We start from the raw sequence: 21,794 nt of genomic DNA on the forward strand, positions 1-21,794 counted from the left end.
TAAGACACCATACCAAGCTGGGCCAAGAGAAAATAAGAACAAACAGGGAACACCCAACAGTTATTCCAAGCAAAAAGTAGATACATGATCACATATTCCCTTTGTATACATTATTTAGTATTTATGACTTATGAAATCTTTAAAGAATAGTGTCGTGATATGTAAACTTTAAGTAGTGAAGCCATGGATTTTAAAGAGTGTTTTTTACATTCAAAGCAACTTATTTAGAGCCAACAGATTATGTCAGATTATCTAAGTGTCACAAGCAAGCAACATGTATATACTGCAATTTTATTTCAATCGCACAAACGAAGTTAGCGTGTAGGAAATTTAAATGGAACAGTATGGTAAAAACAGCAGAGAAACAAAAACGCTATAAAGGAAGTACACCTAAAGCATGAAAATTCAACATTCATTAGTGTTTCATCTTCAGTTTTGATTGACACTTGATGCTTGCAAATTCTGAAACAAACTTTGAGATCATGATGACTATTCTGAAGAGATTTCAGCACCAGCACTAAGGTTTGTACATTCAGTCGGTTTGCAGTTGACTTGTTAGCCATTTACATAGTGTGTAGTACAGATTTGTCCCAGGTCAGATCACAGTGTTAAAGGAAAGAAGTACCTTCCTGTAATTAGAAAGGATCCCCTAAACTGCACTCAGCTTAAGACATCCAATGTACAAGAGCACGAAAGCCATCATAATAACGTGGCTCCAGGAACAGAGTTTTGATAAGGAAAATAACCTAAGCTTCTGTTTCCCATTTTAATTACTGAAATCTCTAACAATGACAAAACTGTCACACAGGACAGTAAACGTATACAGTAATTCAACCAAACTTCTTGGAAAGAACACATTTAGCAGTCTGGGATAAAGCAGAGTGACAGGAAATAAAATGTGATTCAACACTGGTTCTTTTTGTCATTTTACACAGACATGTTAATATTTAGACCAAGGCACAAAACGTTTAGTGCATAAACCAGTTTCTTCTTCAAGATCTAGCATTTTTAGCATAGTCTTTTACCTTACTTTGGACCACTTGTACCCAGTACTCTATCCTACTGTTTAACTTAATCAACAAAATCAAAAATGATTTCTGACCAGATTTATGGGGGACATAAAACATTTATATCACCAAAGTGTTTGCATAACCAAAAGTATGGTAATAAAGATGGAAATGCCTCCTATTTCTTTAAGAAAGTAGTACTCTATAAGCTTGCTGCATCTTTAATGTCTTTCCTGGTGGATGACAATGAATAGCTGATAGAAAAAGAACTGCATATTAGAATTATGATAGCTCATCCATCACAGATTAATCTAAAAATGAAGTTTCTACAGAAACAAGAACTGTTTCAATAAGGAAAAAAAAAAATTTCCTCATTCAAACCTCTTTGAAGTGGTGATGGCTGCAAACCTGCATTTAGAAAACTATGCTATCAACAAGCTCTGTCTTATGAAGGTAGATTAAGAAATCCAGAAAGCAGACAACAGTGGATTCTTTCTTCAAAATTTTAGTAAAACTACAGATAATCAAAGATTTCAAAGCAAATATGGCACATAACAACTCAAGCATAAACCAAGATGGAGAGCCTGGAGAATTTCTGATTTCCTAGATTTTCAAAAAATGCTATCATTGTAACATACAGGATTGCTCCCCTATTTTATTCTTAGAAGTTTCAAAGAAAAGGGAGTGCATTACACACACACACACACACACACACACACACGTGAGTGCCCACACAAACACGCACACGCATGTGGTGGTAAGCAGAGCATCTAGTTCCTTCTTCCTACCACCTAAGTCTCACTTTATTTACTAAAAGAAAATTATGCAGGACCCCTCGTCGTTTTTCCCTTTATCCGATGATTTCTGTGACCTTACTCGCTGCCATCGTTACTTTTCTAGTATTTCGACGTAAAAGTCCGAAAGCAGCTCTGAAGTCAGGAATGTGTACCTGAACACCTGGGTAACTACAGGGCACCTAGGTAACAATAACTGCCAGATTCAGGGATTGAACGTTTGAATTCCACAGTAAGACAGAATTCATGTGAAGCTCAGAATCATGTTTCAGACCACTGAAGTTACTGAATTAAAATACAAACAGCTGAAGACATGATGTAAAAGATTAAGTACTCGGTTCTGTTAACATATTTACCAATTAAAGTCACAAAATATTCCTCATCATTATTCATGCAGATAACTGAGAAAAAAGATAGTGCAGAAATTAACTTTAAATAAAAAATTATTCCTTCCCCTCCTCCCACTCCCTATACTCTACAAAATGTTTTCCCTGGGACTAGGCCTTGAAAAGGCCACTACATATTAGTTTAACATGCATTACAGTCTGCAATTAAAAAAGCTAATTTTTGTGGTGGTTGTAGTTACATTATAAAAATGTCCACATGCATAAATCTAAAAAAGTTGAAAACCTACAGTAAATCTACAATATATTGTTTTACATTTGACCACTGGTTTGTGTTATGTAGGAGTCATAGATTTGGTAAAGCATTGTAACAATTTAGGAAGGCATCTAAATCTTTAAATTCTGGATGAATTTTATGTTTGAATCTACAAAATTGCATGAAGGCTAAACTCGAGAGACCTCCTATCATTCTAAAATTCCTCACTCTGGACAAATCATTTTTAGGACACTTTCTTATAAATGTCACCTTTTGAAAGCACATACAATTCCATTTGTTCCACATTTTATGATCTTAACCTACACGGGGCTGACTTCAATTATCCATGGAATATCAAATATGATAGGAAGACAAACCTGAGAGAAACATTTACAATACAATAGCATCACTTGCTAAATTCTTCATCAGCATTCTCTGAAAAAAAAAAAAAAACTTCTCAAGCCTTTTTCCTCTTTATTTTAGCAATGGACTGTGGAAAATGTGCAATTGTCTCTTGACATGAAAATATTCTCAATGTACGGTGATCTTGCCTGACGGGTTTAGTTATTTTCTGCATAACTGATACAGGAACTCCTATACGACTCTCTTCCATCCTGTTGTAAAGGTCAGAAAAAAGCAGCAAACTGGGAGGGAAATAGCTTATCCACCGGAGTAATAATGTTTGAAGGCTTTCAAAGTATGTTGGTTTTTCCCTCCTTCCGACTGTGTCTCCATTTTCTTCTTACAGCTCACAAAATGTAAGGGTTTTGTCGTTGCTAAACAGTTGTTCTTTGCAGGTTTTTCTTTTTTTTCCAGATTAAAGTCCTATCTCTCTTAGTTTGTTTCTCTACGCAGTATTTGACTTGCTCAGTTCCTGCCTGATTGCTGGTAGGAAAAGGAAAAGTATTAAAAGTAAATATAGTGGTAAGGTAATATAAATGGGTGATTCATTCTCAAGAAATCTTAATGACTGCATTCAAACTCACAGTAATACAAAGATACACTAACTGTGCATTTTTCATTGAAGAAATCTATGTTCTTATTTTTACAATAACAACATCAATTTAAATATATTTATACATTCTCTCCATTTTGTACACAAAATGAAAACACTGATTCTCTGGGCTCAAAACAAGAGTTCAGTGGGATGGGATGGGTGAAAACGAGTAACCTAGAGAAAGAGCGGTTTACTTAGTTTTCCATTTAAAACTACTCAATACCAGAAACTTACGAGGAATTTTGTTTACCTGTTTTCACAAATAATTTCCATTATATGAAGGAGAGAAACCCTCTCTTTGGCATCTGAAGCCAGGTAAAGGGCAGGATAATATGGAAAAGTAATTGTTTTATGCCCTCAAGTAACAAACTAGGTATTTTTTTTATCTTCATTTTCTTTAAAATGGGTATTATTAAACATTATAAGAGTAGCAAATTTGTTTAGACACTCACCATCAATGAGCTCTTCTTTTAGCTTAGTTAATTCTTTTCTCATTTCATCTAAAATGTCCTAAAATATTAGAGAAAAACATCAGAAATACAGAAAATAAATAAAGATTCTTGCTTACATAAAATTTTACAAATGTATAAAATGTTAGCTCTGTCTTTTGTTTCCAGATTTGTAATTTATGACTTAGAAGATCAACTTTGGTAAATTGTGTTTTAATAGTCTTCTCTTCCCAATCTTGCTTATCCTAGCTTAGCAAAATATGAAGCAGAAGGTTTTCTAAACCTAAAAAATAATTACCCGGTCATGCTGTGAAAGCTATGATTCAGATAATCCCTGTAAAACATAAGAGCTTTGGTTTTAATCTAATCTTTTGAGAGCTAAGAGGCAATCCATAAACAAGTTTCAAGGAAGAAGACACAAACTGGACAATCAGCTCCTGGGCAATCTGTCATCTGGTCTGAAGTATGGGGACTGCCTACGAATCACCAGAGCTGTCAAACTAAACTTCACGGAATCAAGGATTTCCCTGGAGGGCCCTCGGGGGCTGCCCTAATAGGTGGGAAGAAGGAGGATGGGACCCTGCTGGACATACACAGTCCGAAGACAGAAGACCGGCCACACATAGCTACTGAGCCCTTGAAACATGGCAAGTCTAGGTGAGATGCACTGTAAACGTTAGACCCCAGATTTCAAAGATTACTATGAAGAAAGTAAAGTACTAATCAGTAATTTAAACATACTGATTATATACTGAAATATTACTTTGGCTACATCAGGTTAAATAAAAATATATTAAAGTGAATGTCACCTATTTCTCTATTATTTAGTGTACCTGCTAAAAATTTAAAGTATGTGACCCATGTTACGTAGAGTTGGTCAAAAAGTTCATTTGGAAAAACCCTAACAAACTAACCAATCTGATCATATGGACCACGGCCTTATCTAACTCAATGAAACTATGAGCCATGCCATGTAGGGCCACCCAAGACAGACGGGTCATGGTCGAGATTTCTGACAAAACAAGGTCCACTGGAGAAGGGAATGGCAAACCACTTCAGTATTCTTGCCTTAAGAACCCCATGAACAGTATGAAAAGGCAAAAGATAGGACACTGAAAGATGAACTCCCCAGGTCGGTAGGTGCCTAATATGCTACTGGAGATCAGTGCAGAAATAACTCCAGAAAGAATGAAGAGACAGAGCCGAGCAAAAACACCACCTAGCTGTGGATGTGACTGGTGATAGAAGCAAGGTCTGATGCTGTAAAGAGCAATACTGCATAGGAACCTGGAGTGTTAGGCCCAAGGCAAATTGGAAGTGGTCACACAGGAGATGGCAAGAGTGAATATTGACATTTTAGGAATCAGTGAACTAAAATGGGCTGGAATGGCTGAATTTAACTCAGATGACCATTATATCTGCTACTGTGGCCAAGAATCTCTTAGAAGAAATGGAGTAACCATCAGTCAACAAAAAGTCCGAAATGCAGTACTTGGGTGCAATCTCAAAAACGACAGAATGATCTCTGTTGGTTTCCAAGGCAAACCATTCAATATCACAGTAATCCAAGTCTATGCCCTGACCGATAATGCTGAAGAAGCTGAAGTTGAACAGTTCGATAACACTTTCACTTTCATAAGACCTACAAGACCTTCTAGAACTAACACCCAAAAGAGATGTCCCTTTCATTAGAGGGGACCGGAATGCAAAAGTAGGAAGTCCAGAAACACCTGGAGTAACAGGCAAATTCAGCCTTGGAGTACAAAATGAAGCAGGTCAAAGGCTAACAGTGTTTTGCCAAGAGAACGCACTGGTCATAGCAAACACCCTCTTCCAACAACACAAGAGAAGACTCTACGCATGGACATCACCAGATGGTCAATACTGAAATCAGACTGATTATATTCTTTGCAACCAAAGGTGGAGAAGCTCTATACAGTCAGCAAAAACAAGACCAGGAGCATCTGGCTCAGATCATGAACTCCTTATTGCCAAATTCAGACTTAAACTGAAGAAAGTAGGGAAAACCACTAGACCATTCAGATATGACCTAAATCAAATCTCTTATGATTACAGAGTGGAAATGATAAATAGATTCAAGGGATTAGACCTGATAGGCAGAGTGTCTGAAGAACTGTAAGCATTGTACAGGAGACAGTGATCAAGACCATCTCTAAGAAAAAGAAATGCAAAAAAGCAAAATGGCTGTCTGAGAAAAGAAGAGAAATGAAAGGCAAAGGAGAAAATGAAAGATATAGCCATGTGAATGCAGAGCTCCAAAGACTAGCAAGGAGAGACAAGAAAGCCTTCCTCAGTGATCAATGCAAAGAAATAGAGGAAAACAACAGAATGGGAAAGACTAGAGATCTCTTCAAGAAAATCAGAGATACCAATGGAACATTTCATGCAAAAATGGGCACAATAAAGGACAGAAATGGTATGTACCTAACAAAAGCAGAAGATTAAGAAGAGGTGGCAAGAATACACAGAAGAACTATTCAAAAAAGATATTCATGACCCAGATAACCACAATGGTGTGATCAGTCACCTAGAGCCAGATATCCTGGAACGAGAAGTCAAGTGAGCCTTAGGAAGCATCACTATGAACAAAGCTAGTGGAGGTGATGGAATTCCAGTTGAGCTGTTTCAAATCCTAAAAGGTCATGCTGTGGAAGTGCTGCATTCAATATGCCAACAAATTTGGAAAACTCAGCAGTGGCCACAGGACCGGAAGAGGTCAGTTTTCGTTCCAGTCCCAAAGAAAGGCAATGCCAAAGAATGCTCACACTACTGCACAATTGCACTCATCTCACACGCTAGCAAAGTAATGCTCAATATTCTCCAAGTCAGGCTTCAACAGTACGTGAACCATGAACTTCCAGTAGTTTAAGCTGGATTTAGAAAAGGCAGAGGAACCAGAGATCAAATTGCTAACATCCGTTGGATCATTAAAAAAGCGAGAGAGTTCCAGAAAAACATATACTTCTGCTTTACTGACTATGCCAAAGCCTTTGACTTGTGGATCACCACAAACTGTGGAAAATTCTGAAAGAGATGGGAATACCAGACCACTTGACCTACCTCTTGAGAAATCTGTATGCAGGTCAGGAACCAACAGTTAGAACTGGACATGGAACAACAGACTGGTTCCAAATTAGGTAAGGGAGTATGTCAAGGCTGCATATTGTCATCCTGCTTATTTAATTTATATGCAGAGTACATCATGAGAAATGATAGGCTGGATGAAGCATAAGGTGGAATCAAAATTGCTGGCAGAAATATAAATAACCTCAGATATGCAGATGACACCACCCTTATGGCATAAAGCAAAGAAGAACTAAAGAGCCTCCAGATGAAGGTGAAAGAGGAGAGTGAAAAAGCTGGCTTAAAACTCAGCATTCAGAAAACTAAGATCATGGCATCCAGTCCCATCACTTCATGGCAAATAGATGGGGAAACAGTGGAAACAGTGACAGACTTTATTTCTTTGAGCTCCAAAATCACTGCAGATGGTGACTGCAGCCATGAAATTAAAAAACGCTTGCTCCTTGGAAGAAAAGTTATGACCAACATAGACAGCATATTAAAAAGAAGAGGCATTACTTTGCCAACAAAGGTCCATCTAGTCAAGGATATGGTCTTTCCAGCAGTCATGTATGGATGTGAGAGTTGGACTATAAAGAAAGCTGAGCACTGAAGAATTGATGCTTTTGAACTGTGGTGTTGGAGAAGACTCTTGAGAGTCCCTTGGACTGCAAGAAGATCCAACCAGTCCATCCTAAAGGAAATCAGTCCTGAATATTCATTGGAAGGACTGATGGTGAAGCTGATATTCCAATACTTTGGCCACCTGATGTGAAGAACTGACTCACTGGAAAACACTCTGATGCTGGAAAAGGCTGAAGGCAGGAGGAGAAGGGGATGACAGAGGATGATATGGCTGGATGGCATCACCAACTCGATGGACATGAGTCTGAGAAAGCCCTAGGAGTTGGTGATGGACAAGGAAGCCTGGCATTCTGCAGTCCATAGGGTCACAAAGAGTTGGACATGACCAAGTGACTGAACTGAACAAACTTTTTGGCCAGCCTGATATTTCTATTTAATCGTGATGCTCTAGACCCTCTTTCCTCAATGATAACCACTCTGTCTTTACTTATTTTGCAAAATTTCTATTTATAAAGTTCAACTTGAAATAATGGATACACCCTCTAGTTAAAAAATTAAGACTGTAACATGAACGCTTCGAGAAGGCAATGGCACCCCACTCCAGTACTCTTGCCTGGAAAATCCCATGGATGGAGGAGCCTGGTAGGCTGCAGTCCATGGGGTCGCTAAGAGTCGGACATGACTGAGTGACTTCACTTTCACTTTTCACGCATTGGAGAAGGAAATGGCAACCCACTCCAGTATTCTTGCCTAGAGAATCCCAGGGACAGGGGATCCTGGTGGGCTGCCATCTATAGGGTCGCACAGAGTCAGATACGACTGAAGCGACTTAGCAGCAGTAGCAGCAGGAACATGAATGCTAAAAGGGCTAATAAGGTGATAATTTTAATGGGTGAAAAACAACTATCCTTTGGAAGGATTATCAAATTCTATGACTTTCTTTAGCACTGTGTACACCTTAGGTAAAATTAAATAGCTCTATGTTTAAGGCTTATCTTTAAAAAAAACCTTTTCATGTTTAAAATAAGGTTGAAAATTATCATCAATTAGTTTATTTCCTCCATTTTCCAGTGAGGAAACTGAGACACAGAAATGATAGATATTCTTTTTCAAATTAATTTAAAATCAGTCCTAAAATCAAATCTATTCCTCTCAAGTCCCCTACTTCAGACAGTCAAGAACTGACCATATTTTAATTGTGTGCAAGTGCTCCATTTCAAGATATTTTTCAAGAAAAGAAAGCCATGTTTAACACACGGGAAACAAGCGCTTGTTTATCAATGACCACATGCTTTTCAAATTAGGTAACTCAACTGAACTGTTCAAACAGCTTTGTAGTATAAAAGGTTGATCTGAAACTGTTACTATTTGTTGCTTTAATTCCTATATAACTTTTACTTTGAACTCATTATACTGCAACATTATTGGTACTCTTTTAAGCCCCACTCGAACTGCTGATATTTTAAAAAAGGAGTGACGGAATGGGGAAAACGCGCTCTGAAGATAAAGACAGGATTCTGATTCTGACTATGGGACTGAGTAAATTCAAATTCTCTGAACCTCTGATGTGCACAATTCGAGTACAGACACTATGTTATCTGACTACTACCAGGATTAGGAGACAATGTCACGCTAATAACCTAGCAAATGCGTAACACTGAGGTCTGCCAGACAGTCGGTAAATGCCTGTTATAGTGATCAGTACCACTGTTATCTTTACAGGCTATTCTGAAGTGCAGGATAAGAAGACAAAGATTAAATTGTTCATTACAGGCATAACTATCAGGTCTACAAAACTGATAGCTGTTTCACTAAGACGTCTTTAGCCTTCCTTTTCCAATCTTTTAAAACACTATCATTTAAAATTTTTTTACCTCTTTTAGAAGTAAAACAGTTCAAGGTTCCAAAATTTCCTATTACTCCTTCCATTTTTTTCTGTGTATATAGGTATTAAACACAATGCATACTGTATCTAAAATACAAACAATATCTTTTTCTTATTGATTTTTTCCCCTAACTGCTTCCTTTCACAGAAATATGTGAGAGTACTCTTCTTCCTTACATTCTTGCTAAAACCAGACTTGGTGGGTCTGTGTTGGCCAATGCTGAGTGCAAGCCAATTTTTTCTCTTGAACAACTGTACACCATGCACTTACATTTAACGTTTATCCTGTATTACATTAAACCGCTGTCCCTACCCTCTACCACTGCTGGCACTTTATGAAAACTGATGAACCAAAACCTGAGGATCTGAGAGAAGTAATACAGCATGAATGCTACTGTTTAATTTCTACAAAAATATCAAGTCTATATTCTTTTCGAATACATTCACCACCTGTCAAATATATGTACATGGGATTATTTTTAAAAAGAACAAGTACAAACAAAGGGCAGCGGCTGCTGGGCACCCACCTGCTTCAGCCTGTCATAGTCCAGTCCCTCCGTCTGGACTCCATTGGCACTGGGCTGTGACGAAGGTGCAGATTTTGGTCTGGACAAATGAAATTTTCAGGACAGGTAAGTAATGCTTAGCATATTTAATGAGTTCATTAGTAATTGCAAACTTATCAACCCAACACCAGATTATAGTACATTTCTTAAAACGTGTTAAAGAGTTAATTATCTTAATAGTTGCAGATGTACAAAAATAATTAGGATGTACAAAAATATTTTTTGTTTTTTTATCAGTATTTATAAAGATATTAGAAAAAGTTGATAACATGACAAAACTTTTCCAGTAAAGAGTAGAAGACGATGCCCTTTGGGCACGAGGAGGGTGGCAAGGTACCAGTGGCATCATGACCAGGACAGACGGGAGGCCAGCTGCAGCGACCCAGCCCAAGTAACACAATCTTGTTCTCTCCTTTTGAAACTGTACGCTATTTAAATCTGTGGCAAACCAATAAGAGCGAAATGATAAAGACCAGACTGTTTCACTCTGTATAAATCAATTTTCAAATTATATGCCTTGGTTTCCGGTGGCAGGAGGAGGAACTGCTTAATGAGTATGATTTCTTTGTATGTGTTCCATTCCATATCAAGTATCAAAATAAGTAAGCATCTTGGAAATATGATTATTAAGTTAAAAATAAGTTATTAAAAATTAAAAAATGTCTGTTCCTATCCAATTGGCTTTGTGGCTATTTCCCAATGAAGTTTTTATAAAGATGCTCTCTGAATGGTCATCTAACTACTTCCACAAACTTACTTTGTTTAAAAAAAAAGGGGGGAGGGTAAGGAGACAGAAGCAGACTGCCAATTACTATTACATTTTCAAAAGTTGAGCTTCTGTTAAAAAATTTTACATGAAGAAATAAGTCTTAAGGATTAGCCATATTTTAAGCAAAAAGTTTCAAAATCAAGTCAGTCAATCATGACTCCCTCTCCAATTCTGGCAAGAGAAAATACTAAGTGGGAAAATTTAGAATTTTAACTCAATGATACTTCATTTTCAGCTTTTAGTATATATTAAATGGCCACTTTTTAAGGGTCACAAATCAACGCAAAAGAAAACAAGTAGGCCATATATTTCCAACTTTGCAGAATACCAATGTGAGAAATCTGAACCAAGACTAACAGGCATAACTTTTTCAAACTTACAATTCTTACAAGGCACATTACACTTCAAACCCATAGGCACTGTGTGTGAAGATGAAATCTTGAGTCATTTAGGTTTATATGAAACATATGACAGCTTAAAAGATTGTTGTGAAAAAAGTCAACCAATTTTACTACATATCTGCTGCTATGTTTATATACAAGAAAAATAATAACTCATAAAATTTCATTCAAGAGGCACTGAGCTAGGCCCTGTGCTGGATAAGATTTATATGACATACTTCCTTTCCTCTTGAGACAGTATACCTTTTCACCTTGTTGAGGAGGTGACTTAATTCCATAGTCATTTAAGGTGCACTGAGATCCACAGTGTGCAAGTCACACTGCACTGCAGAGTCTGGTCTGTACAGTAAGTATCATAAACGTTGACTTTTATGCATTTCGTTTACCCATACTGCCTGTTCCTGCTCTCCAGAAGTAAATTATCATTCACTCTGCTTTTCTTTTACATTTCACATTTAATTGGTACACACACTGTTTTGGTTTCTTTTACTAAACTTACATAATGAATATCCTTGAAATTCATGTGAATAACAATAGTCTGTTACTTAACTGGGGAGTATGTTATAAATATATCCATATTTATTAAACAATCCAGAAAATTATTGTTATATAATAAAAAAATCATGGAAACATGCAATTTGTAAATAATTTAATTCATGCTAACATGCAATCCACCACCACCACCGACCGCCACCACCACCACCATCACCATGATGATTAACTAAAGGGGGGAACTTTTCATACTTAAGGAAAGAAGTAATCACCACTTTTTAAAAAAAGGTTTATCAACAACATTATCTCAGGGGGATACTATGTATGAAAGCTGCAAACTGCAAAGATTTACAACAGAAAATCTCATCGTTAAATGCTATTTTTCTATGTGTTAGCGAATTTTCTAAATAAGTCTTTGGACAAAACAATTCAACCACCTCAAAAAAAGCAGGAAGAACTATTTCACTACTGTATTATAAATACTTTACGCAAATTTAACTGGCTAACAAAACGAACTTGCCAAATATTTTAATCATCAATGGCATGAAAATAACTGTAGCTAATAACAAACAATGTGGTCGAATAGAGTCTGATTACAGAACTCCTTACTCACTACCAAAGACAACCTCCTGTATACTATTTATGCTCCCAGTAGACTTGATGTGTATTTTAAAAAACAGATGCATATAGTAACATGAGTATAATATCTCAGTTATTTCTAACATTAAGGTTTTCACCATAATTGATAACAAAAAAGGGGGATTTTTATTACTTTATAACGAGAGTGCTGCCTCTAGATACTGCCTATAAAATGACTATACTGCAACTATTTAAGTCCCTGTTCTGCCAAATTAATTCTAAATATAGCTTAAGCCCTTGAGGATCTTAAGAAATTGTCAATTTTTTTAATTAAGAAAGAAATACATGGTTCATATCCTAAGTTTTCTTAATAAAAAATGGTACAACAGGACTCATCCTAGAAAACAAATAATCTGCTCAAGGATATTAGATGTTAGGTTGTTAAAGATACTCAATTTACTGCAAAGTATGTAGGAAACGGAGATTTTCCTCAAATAATAAATTATTCACAATGGCTATTCACTGTGGCTGTAATACTGTCCTGTCTTCCAGTGACAAAGAGTACAGGATCTTCTGTTCAACTTTTTAAAGCCTTGTCTTATAAAAAGAATGGCTTTTAAAATAAAATGCAAAAGCTAGACACTCTCGATACACATGGACTTTGATTTTCATTCTCGTATTTCAGGTATGTTGACCATTTATATTTATCAGAATCCATATATCAACTGATGGCAGGGAAATGAATACTATTAATTTTTCTCACTAAAGTCACTCAGAATTTTTTCTAAAAGAGTGTTTTAGATACAGCTTAATACGAAAGATTTACGTTATCGCCATTTCTCCTTTGTGGTGATTACCAATCCATGTAGAAAAAGCTCAGCCCTATCCTGAAAATGTTATTTAAAAGTCTCAAATCACAAAGTCACATCAGGATGATACCTGTGTAATGAATCATAGGACCTGTTGTCAAAAACAATCTGATTTTTCCTTGGAGAATCCCGTCTATGAAGGGGAAAAACCATTTAAAGGAATACACAATAGAACTCTTAAAAATAATTCTCATTTTGTTACTGTTTTACAGGTTTTTAGTTATAGCAAACAGAAGAACTAAAGGAGTCCATTAGCTTTAAAATAATTGTAAAAAAAGAAAAGATTATTTGGAGACTAAGTCTAGTTATGTGAGGACACTGTTTACGTGATAATTACAGAGAATTCTTTTAAAAAATCATCATGTAGTGGCTACTTTTACATACTGTAAAACCTACTTACGTAAAAATTCAACAAGTATCAAAACACAGGACATTTCTATTAGAGTGACTATAAATAAAACTACAGACTCAAATAAAAAGCACAGTAAAAATCACTGTAGCTTGAAGTATACAAAATTAGCTCTTCTGAGGAGGCATGTAAAGAACTTTTTCCCATCTTGAATACAAGATCTGTAAGCTCCCAATAAATGCCATGGGAAGAATTCATAAACTTTCCAACGTACGTTCCAGTCATGATTTAGAGCTTTTTTTCTAATTTATTTTTTTTTATTAAAGGATAATTGCTTTACAGAATTCTGTTGTTTTCTGTCAAACCTCACATGAATCAGCCATAGGTCAACATTCTTGCTTTTATTCCACTGTCTGACATCTTCACTTAATACAGCATATATATTACAGGATATTAATCCATCTTATCATTAACATAATTTTGACACTGAGTATTTATACTTTCAGTACTGTGCAAGGATAAAGTATGCTTAAATAAAAGCTAAAAAAAAAAAGGCCAATATACTTGTTTTCAGAAGGAATGAGGGGAGTAATTTAGGAAGAAAAGCAATACAGTTCTTTAATTGGGCATTTTAGAAAGTTCACTCTGGGAAAAGAGAGGAAAACCATCTACCAGAATTAGAAGGGGATTACAATACACTACTGTATAGTAAGAACCCATATTTGATTAATCTATACAAAATATTTTTAAAATAGTGATGCTTAGAACATTTATTAAACTTTCTTTAGAAGTCTGAAAAGTCTGTGAAAGAATATTCTTTCCTTTATTAACTGAACCCAACCAGAACAAGGCACACATACATTCCACCTGGAGAAGTTTTTCCATGCCCCGTCTACGATAGAACTTTTGCCATGAATTTAAGCTTAGCTTTAGGCAAGCTCACTATGGCATCCCTATCAACGAGGCAGGGATGAAAGTAGTGACAAAGAGAAGGCATTCCTCCCCGTTACAATTTGCAACTTCAAAGGACACGACACATCACAGGTCTGTTCTGATATGCACAGTACTTGACAAACTGGGTGTGGTACAGTGCTACTGAAGAAAATCTGTAACTACTACTAGAGATACATTAGAAGGCTACATCAGTTAGGTATCTGGGAACACAAATGCAGTTTTTCCACTCTATTGAAGAAACATGTTCACCAAAAGCAATTCCAGTCGAATATATTCATCTTTCAGTGACGGAGAAACTGAAAGCTTTTATACATTCAAAAAGGCCCAGTTTCTCTGTGAAATTTAATTAACTATGTCATCACCAAATCTTTCCCACCAACAGAAAGAACCACACAAAAAAACCAATCCAAATTTAGACTGAAGCTCATGTACACAGACCTGTGATAATGTAAGGTCTAATTTTGTATTTTTTAAATTAGGCTTCTATAATTAGATGTTAGGTCTGCTTTTTCATGAGGCAAAAATAAGGCGAACAGCTCAGAAACAAAAGGCAAAAAAAACTTTTCTGTCTCAAGACACATACTTTTCTTTTGGAAAAATATGAGTCCTTTAAACTGTCTCATAAACCAAGAAAATGTTTCATCTGTGTTTAAGATCTACAATATAAAGTTAGGTATGACAGCAAAGTATACCTGCCTAAGGCATACTGGATTTGCTTGACTATGCGACACACAGCCACTTGTAGGAACATGAATTAACTAGTCTTGTCCCTGAGCATTATCTTTCTTCACTCAACTATAATTAGAAGTTTCAGCTGAAAAATAAATCTTTCTACTTTATAAAGTCAAAATTTTAGGTTGTATTCTGTTCTCTCTTAAACACTATAGCCTTTTCTCTCCAGCGCTTTTCAGTTTGAAGCATTATGCCTCTTTCAAAAGTTCAATGTTATTTATTGACAGTAATAATGATATTGAGCTTATACAGGAGAATGTCCTGTTTCTTAAGAAAAATGCTCAAGTATTAGGGCTGAAGCAATATATATTTGCAAACTGCTTTCCAACTATTCAGAGGGAAAAAAGTGTGGATGTGTAGACAAGAGTTCAAGCCAATGTTGGCAAAATGTTAATAACTGGTGAATCTAGGTGATGGATACATGGATGTTTGCTATACTATTCTTTCAATTTTCTGTCGCTGTTTTGAATTTTTTCAAAATATAAGTACTGGGAGGAATAAAAGCTATCTAGAAATTTCAGACAACCTGGGTGATAATAATAAGCATATGGTAGAATTCAGACCGATAAAAATGCAGATGTTAATTTCTTCTTAGATACAACTGTAATATAAAACTTAGAAAAAAAATTGATTACCTGGAAATAACAGGTGACTTGCTGCCATTCATTGTGTTTGTTCTTTCCCAAGGTTTTCTTGTCGGTTCTTTAAAAATTAAAGAACTTATGTTAAATATCCTATATTCTCCCAGAGTTAGGATTCTAATTTGTATAATTTCAGATCCCAAAATGAAAAGAAATTACTAAGCAACTATCTGTGACAACTTTCTCTACGAAGAACTTAAGATTGTTAAATTTATAATACTGTAATTCTAAACACCAGATGGTACAAAAGTTTCTCTAATAAAAACAGGATAATAAGGGTAGGATAATTTTGGTTAATTACAATGAAATTATAGGAATTATTTTAAATTAATAAGGATAGCTTAAATTTATTAGAATGGGAGAGTATGAACTATACACTCTTTTAAACTATTTTCAGTGCCAATGATAAAACAAATAAAAAGAATCTTCAATGTGTTCATGTACTTCTACATTTAATCTAAATTCAAACAGCCCTCTTGGCAAAAAACTCAAGCAACTCAAAATATATTTCAGATTCATCCCATTCTACTGTACTCCTTGATTTTCAAACAACCAATTGTCAGGACTTAGCAGACAATTCCAGTTAAATAAAATTAGGTTTCTCTGAGCTTTCAGTTGACTGTGTTCTGAAAAACGAAGCTCTAAACTGTTCTTGCTAACCTGGGCTGCCTGGCTGATGCTGTCACTGGCCTCACTAGACAACTAGGTGAAATCCGGAGTGGAAGCCTCTCATGGAAGAACAAACTTGGGCCATAGGACAATCAAGTCAAAGCTGTGCAGAATTTTAGCTTGAAAAACTGCTGAGTTCTACTGTGCCCCCTCAACTGGCCTATGGACATGCACGTATGCAAAACTAAACTCTCAACTCAAGCCTGAAGCACTTATGTTCCGGATTTCTGCTGCCTTCAGTCATCTAGTGAAACAAAGTCATCATTCATCTTGCTTTACTCCTTGTCCACCAACCAGTCAATCAATACTCCTTCTGTATTCTCACAGCTAACACACTCTCTCACTGACCACCACAGACTGAGCCAGTGGACGTCAGATAATCAGATGAGGATGTCTACGACAGACAGAATCAGAAACACATCCAAGAGATACCTCCAGAGTAGGGGGAAAGAGGGGACGCCTGAAGGACAACTGGACAGGCAGGGGATGGTCGTAAGAACACTGTCATTAAAGAAGAGGCAGGCGAAGTGATGCCTCCTAGTCTCTTCCAGCTCCAACTCCCCATCTCTGCCCATGCCATACCCACTTCCTTTTGAAAAAGCACTCCTTTCTCTACTTCCAGCTAAGCGAAATACTCTTCAAGGCAAGGCAAAATGTCATTTTCTCCTACAAAGATGATCCAGGTGACTCCCAACTATACAATCTCCTTCTCCTTGATACATTTTTTAATATTCAACATGTGGTTATGAAACATTAACTTTTCACTTGTGTGTGCGTCTCAGCATCCAAGCTGAATCATGCATTTCCTGTGCTTAGGGTGACTTCATCTTTCGCTTCTTTTTGGCCTGGCAGGTGTCTGACGTGGCAATTAAGGGAAAAAAAACTGACTGCATCAAGTGAAGTAAAAAAGCCTCTGCTGCTGCTAAGTCACTTTAGTTGTATCCGACTCTGTGCGACCCCATAGACGGCAGCCCACCAGGCTCCCCCGTCCCTGGGATTCTCCAGGCAAGAACACTGGAGTGGGTTGCCACTTCCTTCTCCAATGCGTGAAAGTGAAAAGTGAAAGTGAAGTCGCTCAGTCGTGTCTGACCCTCAGCGACCCCATGGACTGCAGCCCACCAGGCTCCTCCGTCCATGGGATTTTCCAGGCAAGAGTACTGGAGTGGGGTGCCATTGCCTTCTCTGAAAAAAGCCTCTAGACTTTTTGAATGAATCCTTAATTTTATAAAAATGGTACCCATGTGCAAACACACATGAAAAAAATACATATGAAACCCACGCTTCAGTTTTCCATGTTTTAAATAAGGGGATATACATTAGATGAGGGTTCTGTACATGACCTTCAGGGAATTAGTGAATATTTTGAAATGATGGTCAGTTTTGTATAAAAATACGATTTTTTCTTCCCTGGGAGAGGGCTCATAGCTCTTCAAATTCCAAAAAGTTCTGTGACTCTAAATTATAGCTGAGTCCTAAAATATCTATGGTTTAGTAATAGCATGTATACTGATTTTGTGAAGATAAAGGTAAAAATAAGTAAATCACAAACAGAATTTTTACTTAAGGTAACATAAACTGATTTGAGTCCTATTTAGAGGAAAAATTAGTCACAGTTACAATATAATTATAATACAGCAATCAGGCCACTATAGAATCACTATTCAGTGAGAATGAGTGGTTGTTATAGGCATTTCCCTATAGTTGATTCCTATGGCTAACTCTAAATATTAATTCATCAAAATGATCAAAGTTCATTCCAAATTAGGTAGGAGAGAAACAGGCAGTTCAGTGTTTAGTCATTTAGTCAAATATGAAGAAATGACATATAAAATCCTTCCCTTTAAGAATCAATTACTAAAAGTATTTCTCTTTCATCTAGATGACATATTTTTCCTTGTTTAAATGAGTAACTTCAAGTGATTAACAATAACATACATAGAAGGTATAAAAATTATGATTTTCAGAGAAAGTCACAGAAAAAACAGTTTGGATTTTAATATTATCTCCCAATGTCATCAAGATATGAACAGCTGCTTCAGGGTCACAAAAGGTAGAGGAGAAAGTCAGTGCTTTCAAATGTGAACCAAGAATTTTAACATTTTAGTAGCTAAGCAGTCACTTAATCTAAACATGGGGAAAGGGAGAATTTTTTTAATTGGGAAGTACTAATATTTAGATAAAGTTCATAAAGATGAAAATGTATCCCCTGAACTTACCAGGTGTAGTTGTTGAAGAGGCCTTAGAAGATACAGGCTCTGAGTCTTCCTAAACATACAGAAATACATATTAATAACATCATATCTTCTAGAAACTTGCTATATACATTTGGTGCTTTATACCTTCGGCCATTTCCCACTTTTGCCTTCATCAGTCTCTTCTCTTCTACACTAAGTTTAGACTTTTTCATGTATCCTAGCAGCCCCACCTCCAAACTCCTCCCTCCCACACTGCAGTTCCTCGGGGCTCCCTTCCTCGTGTGTTCTCACTGAGACCTGCACACTCAATGAGAACCACACTTGCCAATGTGCTGCTGAATGGAAGAGAGGGCACAGCTAATAACTACTGGTATTTGGTCAAATTCCTTCATTTTTAAATGAAAGGAAAAGGAAACTCTCAGATATTTTAAAAACCCAGGAAAAAGTCCTTCACTCCTTTAATGGCAGGCTTAGGTACATAATTAAATATAAGTAAGAATTCCAGTAATTTTCCCCTAACTACACACATTCAACCCATTTTACTAAGAATGTCATTAAAAATATATAAAAAGTGATGCCATTTTTAATATCTGAAGAGTTAAAAATAAATATTGTTAGTTGAAATTAATTAAATTCAAACTAATCTTTGACATGAGCTATACTTGAATCTCACATTTTCAGGTGCAGCAGACTATTTTAATTTTTATTTATTTTTTGCTCACACCACTTGGCATGTGGGATCTTTGTTCTCAGACCAGGGATCAACCTGTATCCCCTGCAGTGGCAGCATGGAGTCTCAGCCATTGGACTGCTAGGGAAGTCCTCATGAAGTAGACTCTTTCTTATTAACTTACATTTTTGTCTTCTTTTTGTTCTGTTTCTATCGTTGATCCCTTTTCAGCAATTCTTCTCCTAGGAAAAAGGAGAAGGTACATCAGATAAAAATCAAAACAAATTATGTAACAGTTTAAAACTATACCAAAAAGGAAGGCCTGCATCTCGTTAAATTATACTTAGAACAAAATTAACACAATTCTTTCGATTCTGGACACATCCACATAATTTCTCACTCACCTCCTGGCCAGCAGGGCACTCATTTCTTCCATTAAACCACTACCCCCTAAAGGAAGGGGTCCATTTCCACGACCTGTATCTGTTTTAGACGAGGCCGAATTCACACCAGTGGTGTTCCCTCCGCTTGGGAAAGAGGCATCTTCCATCTTAATGAGAATATAAACACATAATAAACTCCTATGTGGGGCAATCCTAATATGTCAATCTTTTATTAATATATTACATTCAAAACAGAAGGATATATCCACATTAATTTCAATAAAAACATCTAGGTATTATTTTTAAACCTTAAGAACCAATGGAGTAATTTTATGTATCAGTGAAGTTTTATCAAAGCTAACATAACCAGTAACGGCATAACATGCTATCACATGTCTCCTTGTATAAGGCATTGAAAAGGATGTATTACTTTGGTGGTAAAAATTGCAAAACCTGTCCCCCAAAATGCATAACCTCAATCAAATCTTAGGGATATATCAGATCTACAAAATACTTAATTATTGTCTTCAAAAATGTCAGTATCATGAAAAGAGGAAAATTAGGAATTATTACATTTTAAAGTAAACTAAATAGATATCACAACAAAACGTAACAGGAGTGACCCTGGAATAGAAAAAAAATTGCCATAAAAGACATCATTGGACAACAGGTGAAATTTTAATAGATTTATAGATTATGTAGCATTGTATCAATTAAATTTCCTGATTTTGATAATTATATTGTGGTCATGTGGGTGAATGTTTTTCTTACAAAATACACACTTCAGTATTTAGAGAAATAGGAGCATGGTGTCTCTGATCTATCCTGAATTCAGACAGAAAGTGTGTGAGTTTATGCAGAAGAAAACATACACAAAGAATAAATATGGTAAAACGTTTAGTGGTCAATCCGAGGAATGAATTTACACTATTGCAACTTTTATTAAGTTATTTCAAATTTTTTTAGTGAATGAAGTTAATAACACAGGGTTCATACAGTGAGAATACAATAATTTCAATATTTTAGATGCTGAGACAGAATCAGACACACATAAGAAATATAATAAATTAGGAAATCCATTTACCCGTGACACTTTCCTAAGTTTTGCTCCAGCAATTGCAGCTGCAAGTCCAGTTAAAGGGCGATTGTCTTCAGACATGGATCCCGAAAAAAATCCAGATGCAGGGAGAGGAGGAGCAGGAGGTGGAGGAGGAGGAGGGGGTACTTGATTGGGAAGAGGTGGTGGAGGAGGCGGGGGCGGAGGCCCTGAGGATGGGAGTGGAGGGGGTGGAGGTGGTCCTGGGGGAGGAGGGAGTATGGCTGGTGCCTGGGCAGGACCTGGCGGGAGTGGAGGAGGGGGTGGAGGTGCAGGTGGTCCCAAGACAATGCCTGAGAGAAAGAAATGTTAAGACTGTCAATGATAGAGCCACGTTACACTATCTCAGGAGGAAAGGCATGTAGAGTGACACGCTAAATTAAATTTATCACAAATTTATGAGCTCAATTTACATAACAGTTAAAATCCAAGTCAGTATTAAAAAGATACAAAAAATATTTTTTAAAAAATGCTAAAATTTAAAGCCAAATCTTAAGCTAACTACTTAAACGTAGAGTTTTAGTAACAGAACTTTGAAACAGATGGTCTAATTAGGGTTTTTTTTTTTCATTCATGGGGATTTAGTAAATAAAATAAATGCTTATAAAGGTCAGGATGGAGGTAGCATCACTGAAAAGAGAAATGTATGTGTAGTTCGGCTATTAGTGTTATTTGAAATAACAGATCCAAAATAACCTGGACAAACCTTCAGAGTTGAGATAATAAATCCTACACTAATGAAACATATAGTTTACTTGCTTTCCAAAATGGCTGAATCGAGACCATGAAAGAAGGGCGGGTCCCAGGCTCCAGCATCTCAAAAATACTCCATACTTAAATACAGTGTATCAAGAGTGTTGAGACTAACTGAAGCAAAGGAATCCTTACTTTATTAAAACAACCAGGAGACAACAGAACTTGTACAGAGTTGTAGCCTAGAAGATGGGGGTGGGAGAATGTCCAGGTCTTGTAAAATCACAAAGTAGTGGATAAGAAGGAGAATCCGGAGACTGACCCTGTAGGTCCTT

General features: G+C 36.4%; 1 protein-coding gene across 22 annotated transcripts in view; it reads right to left on the reverse strand.

Annotated features, from left to right (window-relative positions):
* Nucleotides 1–275: 275 nt before the first annotated feature.
* Nucleotides 276–21,794, reverse strand: part of ENAH (ENAH actin regulator) — a 154,872-nt gene continuing 133,353 nt past the window's right edge. For 8 of the 22 annotated variants that reach the window (XM_060396052.1, XM_027976306.2, XM_060396051.1 and 5 more), the window contains 8 exons: nt 20,755–21,059; nt 19,692–19,837; nt 19,472–19,529; nt 18,639–18,687; nt 15,748–15,814; nt 9,929–10,007; nt 3,851–3,908; nt 276–3,286 (listed from right to left, as the gene is read on the reverse strand). In XM_060396052.1, coding sequence (XP_060252035.1) covers nt 3,249–3,286; nt 3,851–3,908; nt 9,929–10,007; nt 15,748–15,814; nt 18,639–18,687; nt 19,472–19,529; nt 19,692–19,837; nt 20,755–21,059 — 800 coding nt within the window. In that variant the 3' untranslated portion in view covers nt 276–3,248. Of the gene's footprint in view, nt 3,909–9,928; nt 10,008–13,147; nt 13,211–15,747; nt 15,815–18,638; nt 18,688–19,471; nt 19,530–19,691; nt 19,838–20,754; nt 21,060–21,794 lie in introns of all 22 variants that reach the window. The other 14 variants (XM_060396048.1, XM_060396047.1, XM_060396046.1 and 11 more) reach the window with 3 other exon arrangements.

This window comes from Ovis aries, chromosome 12 (genome assembly GCF_016772045.2).
Source record: "Ovis aries strain OAR_USU_Benz2616 breed Rambouillet chromosome 12, ARS-UI_Ramb_v3.0, whole genome shotgun sequence".
Classification (NCBI taxonomy): domain Eukaryota; kingdom Metazoa; phylum Chordata; class Mammalia; order Artiodactyla; family Bovidae; genus Ovis; species Ovis aries.